This window comes from Besnoitia besnoiti, chromosome IV (genome assembly GCF_002563875.1).
Source record: "Besnoitia besnoiti strain Bb-Ger1 chromosome IV, whole genome shotgun sequence".
NCBI lineage: Eukaryota > Apicomplexa > Conoidasida > Eucoccidiorida > Sarcocystidae > Besnoitia > Besnoitia besnoiti.
Genome location: NC_042359.1, coordinates 1405771 through 1416054, shown reverse-complemented (window position 1 = coordinate 1416054; position 10284 = coordinate 1405771). Strand labels below are relative to the sequence as shown.

General features: G+C 55.9%; 3 protein-coding genes across 3 annotated transcripts; 1 reads left to right on the top strand and 2 right to left on the bottom strand.

The window, feature by feature from the left end:
* Positions 1-964: 964 nt before the first annotated feature.
* BESB_053520 (ribosomal protein RPS13) lies at positions 965-2706 on the bottom strand (the record flags this gene model as incomplete). The annotated part of the gene is made up of 3 exons (XM_029363787.1): positions 965-1185; positions 1945-2032; positions 2560-2706. The coding sequence occupies 3 exons, from the start codon at positions 2704-2706 to the stop codon at positions 965-967; spliced, it is 456 nt and encodes a 151-aa protein (XP_029219710.1).
* Positions 2707-5698: 2992 nt separating this feature from the next.
* BESB_053510 (putative clathrin assembly protein AP19) lies at positions 5699-7232 on the bottom strand (the record flags this gene model as incomplete). The annotated part of the gene is made up of 3 exons (XM_029363786.1): positions 5699-5836; positions 6257-6401; positions 6982-7232. 3 exons carry the CDS (start codon positions 7230-7232, stop codon positions 5699-5701), a joined length of 534 nt encoding a protein of 177 aa, XP_029219709.1.
* Positions 7233-8873: 1641 nt separating this feature from the next.
* Positions 8874-9780, top strand: BESB_053500 (uncharacterized protein; the record flags this gene model as incomplete). Its single annotated transcript, XM_029363785.1, has 2 exons — positions 8874-9059; positions 9532-9780. 2 exons carry the CDS (start codon positions 8874-8876, stop codon positions 9778-9780), a joined length of 435 nt encoding a protein of 144 aa, XP_029219708.1.
* Positions 9781-10284: the final 504 nt, after the last annotated feature.

The window sequence follows — 10284 nt, the reverse complement described above, 5'->3', positions numbered from 1 at the left end:
GCGCTAGTGTTTTTCACTTCTCTTCCTCTTTCTGTCTTGTGTTTCTCCATGCTTCCGCGTGCTTTTCAGGGTTGGCTGCCCCCTTCTCTCGTGTGAAAGGCAAGCTGCTTCCTCTGCCGTCGGCATTCGCCCGTCCTTGGCGGGTGCAGCGATGGCTGCGCTCCGCGCCTTCCCCACGCTTCTCGAGTGTGTAGTTCGCGCGCTGGTCCGACGCCCATCGAGGCTCCGTGGTGGGAAAGTTCGCGAAACCCAGAGGCACACGACGCAACGAGGCGTTCCACTAGCTTACAGAGCGAGAGTCAGAGATACACACCAGCAACTGGCGCTCTGCCGCCGCGACACTTCACCAACACGCACGCAACTTCACCAGCGGAATCTCAAAAGTCCTTACTACCTAGAGTTCCTCACTCGCGCCTTGAACTGTGCTGCACGAGTCTGGGCAAAGGAGCTGCTGCGCCACTGAACGTCAAGGCAATGCCATTCTAAGAAGTCTCTGCAGATTCAGCTACATTCCAGGCGCAAGAAGTGACGCGCTGTGTATATATATATATATATATATGTATACATATATACATGAGTTGTCGCAAATTTTGTTGGTGCGTGTGGAGCGAGAGGAACGAGTCCGGCGGTCCTCTGGTCGGTTCCTTCCCTCGCTTGCCGTGAAGGCGTTCGTTGTGCGCGGCGGTTCGCTTCTTTGTTTCGGTTGCATTACATCAGAAAATCAAAGATGTGCAGTTTCTTGCAAGAAGTGTGCCAGGCGTCTGTCGGTGACGCCAGCCGCGTGAGCCACACGTGTGCACATTTTGTCCGCACAGCTCTTCTTTTCTACTCTTCGCCGGGGTCTCTTTCTCTCAAGAGCGAGAGAACGAAGAAGCGAACACGAGGGGCGGCAGAAAGGGTGAGCTCCTGGCGCTGCGTCCCTCGGTCACCCTCCTCCGCCGCCTCTCCCTTGTCTTCACACTGCTTACGCCACGAGGGCGGAGGCCGTTGAAGACTGATATTTCCAGGTAGCGGGGAGCTGCTTCGTGCGCTTGTAGTAGCGGGCCAGGCGGTGGATACGCGACTCTACGAGGATAAGGCGGAACTTGGCGTCCTTATCCTTTCGGCTTCTCTCCAAGTGCTTCCGCACGCTCACGGCCTTCTTGATCAAGTAGTACAGATCCTCGGGGAGCTCCGGGGCGAGACCTACACAAGACAACGCAGAACACAGAGAACAAGACAGGTAAAACAAAGGCAAACGAACCACGCGCACCCTGAACTGCTCGCCGCAGTCCGCTGAAAAACGGAAGTCCGATACACAGCCTTTGCCGAATGGACGGACACACTAGACGAGCTCGAAACTGAGAAAGAACATGCAAGCGATGGCCCCCACTGAAACTGAAAAGTTCCAGAAAAAAGGAGGAAAAAGCCAGAACCCACAGGAGGCCAAGGGCGTAGAAACAGGTGCTTGACAAGAAGCCAACCAACTTGTCTATCAACGTTCCTCGTATTACATCACAGTAACGTAGACGCACGCAGGCGTTCCAGTTCTACACAGGTATTCTGAGCTTCAGCTTGAATAGGGGTAACGTGAAAAACTTTTGGGATGTTGGAGAGGGCGACGGCAGAGAGCTGAATAAGGGAAGAGTTTCCACGGATCAGCATCTGCGCTAAATCTCTTCACTCGAGAGGTGATTTTGCAGCGAGCAAGGGGAGACACACAACCTGAGGCCAGTGCCTCACGTGCCAGGCGAATCAGCCAGCCTCGGTATCTCCTCGAGGAATTGCTCACTGCGAATGGCAACCAAGTTTCTCAAATGCAGCAAAACTCCGAGCCAGAGGTTTCGAAAGATCGAGTGCGACCGGAAGCTCAAGAGTTCTGGATCGTATGCAGAAGCAAATTAATACGAGCACGACTGTGAAACAAAAACTGACGCGATTCCTCGCTCGGGCGTGTCAGCTGACCTTGGAGCTTGAGGATACGGAGGATCTTGTTGCCAGTGACGGATTTGACCTGCGGCACTCCGAAGGAATCCCTGAGGGTAACACCGATCTGAAAAGAAGACAACCACACACAGGCAGGCGCCAGCAACGATGCAGACTCTAGCAGTTGTGGAATACATGTCGCGGCATTCCCGTGGAATACCCACGAGCTCCGGCAGGCATGCTCGCCTCTCCCTTCCGGCAGAGCAAGAGGGCAAGACACAGCACTCGCTGGCGCGGAAAAACCGGGCGAACATTCGCGAGAAAACGTTCTCCCTCGAACGAGGAGAAACGGAGGGCAGGGCTGGCGGGAAGAAGCGCCAGGGGCGCGGGGCTGGCGGCTTCTTGGCCGGCGGAGTTCCGCGAAACGTGTAGTTCCCCTTTGAAGTTTGCTTCCCCATGCACAGGCTCTGATTCTACGCGCTGCCACCCGATTCCGTCAGCAGCTCTTCTTCACGAAGAGCTGCTGACGGCGCACAGCTCCACCGGTGGTTTGTTAGTATTTATGTTAGCAACATGTCAATGAAATATCAACAACGATGAAACTTATTCTCCACGGCTCGCGGACTGCTCGGTTTTTGTGCTTGAGGCGGGTACCTGGGAGGGAGTCTGTCCCTTCTTTGCCAATTTGGCAATATGCTCTTCGACGTCGGAGGCCTTGATCTTCAGCCACGTCGGGGGCTTTCTGCGCCACGGGAGAGCGCGGGCAGACATGCCTTTGCCGGGTCCGTACATGCGTCCCATTTTGGCAGAACGGGCGAAAAAACGCGGAACGAAAACGGGAGGAGACAGAGACGAGTCGAGCTCTCGCGCTGCGCTGAACCCCGGCGGCGTGGACGCGACTCTGACGCGTCGAGCAGGACGAGGAACAAAGAGGGAAAGCGACAAGAGCAGACGACGAAGCGAGAAGAAAGAGCAGAAGACGAAGAGATTTGAAACGCGAGTCGGCGATCCCCCTCCGACCAGCCGTCACGCCGAGATCGGGGAAGAAGCGCAGGCCCTCTTGCCTCTCGTCCCCACGCGCGCTGAACGAGGCTCAAGCTTCGGCCCCACTCTCTCCGAGTCTCTGCGTGCATGCGCGACTTCCACAACCTGCCACCCCACTGGAGGAGCCTGCTGTTGCATGCGCCGAGCTGCCGCAACCAGCCCTGGGCGCGAGGCTCAACGTCGTGCATGCATGCGCCTGCCTGTCGAAAAAGATGTGCGCGTAAAGATGTGCGCGTTGTTGCGCGCCGTCTGGCAAATCTTCTTCAGGCACGCACTCCTTCAGTCCTCCGCAGGAGGGGGCGAGCTCGAGAAATTCGTGAACAGCGTGCGACTCGGATAGAATCGCTGCACGTGCTTGCTTGTGTGCGGGGGGTGGTGGGTGCCTCGCGAAGCGAACGGGTTTTTCAGGGCGCGGCAGGCGCAGCTGCAGGACGGGGAGGCCGTTTGGCAAACCTACACAGAACTCGGCGACTATAAAGTGATTCAGCCACCCCCAGCGCCGTTTATCTAGACTTCTAGATTTGTCTTGCTGCCTTTATTCTTATGGCAAGAACTAGACACCACCGAGCTTGCAGCGTGCATTGGAGAGAGAGCGAGCTCGTCAAGCGCCTTTCCTCAACTCGTGACCCGCGAGTGTGCGCCAGACACGCGGGAAGTAGCAGTCCGCGAGCGAAAAAACTCTCTCGTGAGTGACGACCATCATGTTACGTGCATTACGTATACTGGTAACCAGCGGACAGGATTTGATTTCCATCGTTCACTCCCGCGTTCACGCGCTTCACAGATGCGCTCGCATCGAGGCGCGCGGACAGTGCAGTAATCTCGTGCGGGAAGAGAATGAGATGGTCTTCTCACAGGAAGGAGACGGGCACGCTTGACTCACTCTCTTGACAGCAGCGGTGTATCTGCACATATGCTGGAGGATGATATAGGTATACATATGCACATATGTGCCCTTTTGTATTTAGTTGTGCTTCTCGGAGGACAGAGAGACGAAGGCCTCTCTCGCACCAGACGATGCACGCCTCAGAAGCTGCTTGCACAAAGTAATACATCGTCACGTCTGTGAAACGAACGAATCTACTTACGTCCCTCTGCATATATTCGCCTGTCTTGCCGTCTCAGGCGAAACACGTACATCTGCTGCCCTGCGCCTCCCTACCCGCTGCTCTCAGTACCAAAGCACGACAACGCTATTCCTGGATTCCTTTCGCGCGCGCGACTTGAATCCACCCCGCCTCCTTTCCACCATGTACCCGGCAACGAGCCACTTCCGTGTCGCCCGCCTTTTCCGACTTACGCGGAGGCCGAGAGAGAATCCGCTTGAGTCCAGAAGGGACCGCCGACGAGACCGTGTTGTGCTGGTATAAGTTGCTTTTCGCTCCTTTGGTTTGCTAGTGCAGAGTGAGGCACGCCAGAATCATCCTCCTCAGAAGACACCCGCAACGTAGAAACGAGAGCTTCTGCGTGTCTCAAGCTGCGCTCAACCCGTGAATGTGGATGCACTACGTTCTCTTCACTTCTCACTCAGTAACGCATCACGCAGCAGCGTTGTTCGCACTCTGCTGCGCCTTCTCTAAGCACGCAGCACTACCTTTCGAGTCTGGGAGAATGTTCTATTCGCGTTGGTGGAGCGTCGCCGACCTGCGCGGCTTCATCCCATGCCGAGCTGCACAAGAAAACTTCCTACGGATATGGCGGTCAGTTTTCTCTCTGTCAGCGGCCGAATGCACGCTCTTAAATACAAATTTAAAGCTGTCAGCGTGTATACCGCCAGGGGGTGGTATACGGAGCCACGGGAGAGTGCATACACATGCGCATGAGCGAAAAGGAAAGAGACTTCAGCGTGACACGAGCGCGAAGCAATAAAAGCAAGGAGACGGCGACGACGAGAAACCTTCCTGCACATCCGCTTGTGAAGGAACAGGCTTACGGAAGACGAGCTGGAAGCCTCGTATCTCTTCTGGAAATGTAAAACTCGGGAACGAGCGCACAAACAGTTTCGCCGCAACAGAAAGTACCCGTTCATGCAAATATACATAAATATATATACATTGCACCAGAGAAAAACTCCACAGAACCGACGTGCTATGTGAGAAGCACGCAGATAATGCTGAACAGTTAACGCGGAGCGAACCCGAGCGTCAACAGCGTTAAGCAGAAAAAAAGAAGCGAAGTGCGTCAGGAAGAGCAACAAAGACCTGATGACGAAACGCACACCGGAGGCAAACAGCTCCAAGCAATGCGTTCGTTTACTAGAAAGAGGGGGAGGAACAGAGGAGGAGGAGGATGCGCACCATCGAATTCGAGAGGAAACAGAAGACGAAACGAAAGGGACCGGGCATACGGGAGAGCAGGCATGCAGCTTCTTTTCTCCAGTTTTCTTCTCCATCCTCTCTCCCGTTCCTCCGTGCGTCCCGGCCAGTCGAGGCTCTGCACCCGCAGAGAGAGGGTCGTCTCTGGCCTTTGCGTCTGTGCGAGCAATTCCCAGCTCCACGGCCGCCGCGCATGCAAGAAAAGACGCGCCAGAGGCGACTCTCCTTCGTCCGCTGAAGCCACAGAGAGGACGGGGCTGGAAGAGCAGAACAGAACCCCATGTTTTCCTCGCAAATCCTTGTTGAAAGCAAGAACGACGAACCGCGCTTCCGCGCTACAGCGGGGCTAACGCAAGCGACGAGAGGCAGTCGAGGAGGGAGAGGCGCGCACGAAGTGTTAAATACACGCGCGAGGCGCCACCGCGTCTCGGCGCCTACGTGAGCCGCAAGCCTCCCTTCGAGTTGCTCTCGTCCATCAGCGCGTCCTGCGCGTTCATCACACGCAGAACTGCTTTCTTGCTCGTCTCCTGCAGCTCGCCTCCGCAGATGATTTCGTCCAGCAGGTAGTAGGCCTGACAAAACACACAGTGGCTCAACGCGAGGCTGCGCATGCGGTGCCCTCCGCGTGAGCCTCCGCCTGGGCGGGCGGGCCTGTCCTGCAGAGGCAAGCTCTGGCAAAACCGTGTGGTGATCACGTGCTAAAGGCCCCCTTCTCTCTCTTGGCTGGAGCAGCAAAAGGTCACAAACAACGCATGCAGCTACGCCACAGGGGTATGCAGCTACGCCACAGGGGTATGCAGCTACGCCGCAGGGGTATGCAACTAGGCCGCAGGGGTATGCAACTAGGCCGCAGGGGTATTCCTTTCTTCGTGAATTCTACTATTTCCCAACAATTTAGTTCAAAAACCAGATAAAAATGTGCTGCGTGAAAAGAGGTGAGTGCACTGTGGACAACTCGCGACCACGGCGAAGAGAAGTTCGAGGCGACTCACTTTGTGGAAATTGAATATGAGATCGAGTTCGCAGACGTTTCCGAAGTAGCGGTCCAAAACCTCCACGAAGTGGTGAATGATCTCCAGCGTCAGCAGGGCATTCTCGTTGCTGTCCACGCACGCGATGAAAAACAAACTCGCGTACCTGAAATCACATCAGCACATCGCAGAAAAGGCTTGCTGACGCACGCGGATGTGTATGCCTTACAAAACATACGCATGAAAATGCGTCGACGCATTCTGCCTTCGACGCACACGGCCATAAGCGCTGACACACACGCGCAGTCTGGAACCCCATGCGTTTGCAAAACGCACAGAACTCGCAATACGCAGCTAGGTCATAAAAAAAGTACGCAGAAATACACAAATAAGACCATACATACAGGTGCATAAAGTATATGAAATACATACACGCACGTATACGTATATATATATATATACGTAAATAAATCCATACACATATTCAGAGGCATACACTTACGGATGCAGGGGAGACGCACCCGACGCGTTCCAGAGACATCGCCACACCGCTGTCACTCTCTAGAGCCCCGCGCTTGCCGATGCGTCGGAAAGCAGACTCGAGTCGAGTCCACAGGAAACCGGGAATCACGATTCAAACAAGGAAACGCAAAAGAGCATAGATATGTTTGTGGTTGTATGCCTAAGCACTGTACTGCATGCGGAGGCCGGGCGTCAAGAAGTTCTTTTGCCGCGTCGCTGGTTACCTCTTGAAGACGAGCTTCGTGTCTTCTCTCCACTCGACGACGTTGCACTGCTTGGCGCTGCGCTGGAGGACGCGGGAGGCAGCTTCGCGCAGCAAGTCGCTTCGCTGCTTCATCGAGAGACCGCCAGCCGCGAACGAGCCCTGCGGCGACACGCTGTCGGCGCTCGCCTCCGCAGGAAGGCCCGCAGGCACATACCAGCGCGACAGGCGGACCTTGCCCTGGCGGGAAACCAGCAACAGGAAGTGGATCATCTTCGCGGCGCGAGAGAGGCGGAGGCGCGCGCAGAGTCGCCGCGGACGAAGAGCGACAGGTCCGACGCAAGCGCCTGCGGGAGAGGGCGACACGCCGCGACGAGCCGCAGGATCAAGACAGGGAGGGGAGAGGGAGAAAGAGAGAACGAGACGCTTCGCCGCGCAGACACGATCGCAGCGCAGCTGCGCGTGGAGAGAGACGGCTGCTGAAAAGCCTCTGCGAAGAGAACGAAGGGTAAAAGGACTTTTGTCAGTCCAGCCACGAGCAGACGCGAAGGGAAACCAGAAGAGGAAAGCCGACGGAGCAGAGATGCTGCAAGAAACGGGTGAGAGCAGAGGAAGGAGGCGCGAGACAAGCAGAGACGACAAACAGGAGAGAGGACGGCGAGGACGCCGCGACAGCGACAGCTTTTTCCTATAACGCCAGCGACAGCAGAGAGCCAGGGCCTCGTGGAGCCGGCGCACCGCTTCGAGGCAGCACGAGGAGACGCGCAGCCGGAGAAGAGAAAAAGGAATTTGCCTTGTTCTCGTCAGCCAGACTGGAACGAGCGAGTCTCCACGATATCATCTGACAGAATGAACCTGAAAGGAGAAAACTCGCACGCTGCGAACAGGAGGCAGACGGCAAGACAAGCGACAGCGCTGCGTGAGACAGGAAGAAGGCGAAGGAGGATGTATCCCTGGGTCACGAGTTGAAAATTCGGTTAAGACGCTGAAACAAAGAGACAAATTACTGATGTTTCTAAACTCGAAAAAGCCGCAGCTGAAAGTGTCAAGGACGCTGCAAAAGAAGAGCTCTTTCGGCCGGCGAGCAGCGACCTCCACGCAAGTAAAAGGCGCAGAAGACGACGACGTCGATGCATAGCCAAACGCTTTTCTGTACACAGAAAGGACGCGCTCGTGTGAAAACGATGAGATTAGAATCCTGTCACGCTTGATCTCTGTCGAGCTACATTGCGCGAAAAGGTTGTATCTGGATGCAGCCTCCCTTCCCGTAGGTGAGGCGTCGTTCGTCCGCGCGGCGCAAGTCTTAGTCGTCGCTTTCTGTTTTATCTGCGAGCAAGAAGCCGCGAAAAGCTGCGCACGCGTTGGAGAGGAGAAGCGACAGCGAGGAGTCTTTGAAGCAGCGCGAAAAGCGGGGAAAAGGAGGCTCGCTTGAGAACGCAGAAGACAGACAGCGAAGAGCGCAGGCGACAAGAGGGGTACGCTGTGTTTTTTTCGCAGCGCGAAGGGAGTAGGCCCAAAGCATGCACAGGGACAAACGGGGGAACGCCGGTTCGGCAGTCGCTTCTCTCCAGGGTCCGCAGCATCACCTTCGATCCCTCTAGATCGATTCTTTCCTCAAACGCACGCCTTCTTCGTCTCTACCGCCGCAGCATCCGTTCGGCTCCCCCGTGTGTCCGTTGCTCTGTCGTCCTCATCTCCGCTCGCGGGCACGAGGCTTCTCCCTCCTGAGACGCGGCTCAAAACCGACCGATTCTCTTTCTCCGTTGCTCCCCGTCTTCTGTCCTCCCTGTCTCATTCCAATCCTCTCTTCTGACTACATTGGCGTTGCTCGCTCGCTCGGCACACTACCGCCGCCGTCGCCCGCGCGCCGCCCCTTCACGTTTGAGTCCTTTCTGCCGCGGTTTCGCAAACCAAATGGCCGTTCCAACCGTCCCCGCGTCGCAGTGGTCCGCGCTGCTGTACGCGCCTCCTTCGACGCCAGCGAACCCCTCCGTCGACGCTCTCTCAAAGATGCAGCTCGACGACCTCCACTACTCCAGACAGATGCTTCTCTGCCGAGGCTCGGGCTACTCCTTCGAACAGTGCAAACGCATGGCGCAGGTAAAACACGAGGCGGTCTTCTCTCCTGTCGACGCCGACCTGAATACGACAGGCCGTGGCACACGCGAGCACAGGGAGAAGACTGCGCTTGTTCCTGCACGACACGTATAGGCATGCGTTCGCATGGGCGCATAGACTCCTCCAATCTACATATATATACATATATGTTCAAATGCATGTACGCATCTGTTTACAGAGACACATGTGCATGTAGGCGTGCATAGCCAAGACAAACATCCGTGTGAAGTTCAGGTCCGTGCGTCAAGCGTGCATGTTTATACACACGTGTATGCGTGAGCGTCATCAAGTACAGCACACACACGTGCGTGATAATTTTTCCTTGAATAAGAAAACTGCGAGAAGGGACCAAGTATTTGCGTGCGCGTCGTGCCTCTGCACCGATTCCGACTGGCTTCGATGCAGAGACACCTGCTGTGCATGGCACGCGTTGCATGCGGCGATGTGTTTGCAGCCTGACGCGCGAGTGACTCCTGAGAATCCCGCGGAGCAACTCTACAAGGAGGAGGCCTTAGCGGCGATCGCGTGTTTGGCGCAGAGAGACGGCGGAAAAGACGAACAGTGCCGCTACTACATCGAGCGGCTGTACGAGCTTGCCAACAAAAAAAAGGCCCCCGAACCCAGCATGGTCAGTAGGGCGGGCACCCTCGCCTACAAGGTCCTCGGCATCTACAAGAAATCCGAGTCAGCGCCCGCTCAATAATTCAAACATTTGAAATGCGCATCGGGAGAGATGTGCAGGGCAACGGAGGCAAGCTCAACTCCAGTGGAGCGCTTGGAGCATTGCACGCGGCCGTCTGCGCCGAGGAGAGCGACGCACCAGTGACAGCAAACGCGGCACTATAGATGTATATGTATATTATGCATAAGTGTGTGCGCAGCTGAAATCTGTACGCGCATGTATGTGGACGTGATTATGCGTCGAGAATGAATTTTGGTCATCTCGGCATTCGCGTGGCGTGCTGAGGGGGAGCCAGTGCGAGGTGGTGCGTTTGAGCTCGAGAGCACGGAAGACGAGGCTCCGCACGCATGCATCTGCTCTGTGCCTATAGCATATATGTATGCGTGCATAAGTCAGTTGTGCCAAGACGCGTAGAGGGGCCTTGTGATGAATGTGGCGTCGCGTACGTGGGTGGATGTCGCCGCAGAAGAGAAATGAAGGCAGGTCTCTTGACTCGAGAGATCTCGGTACATTTACGTGCTTCTG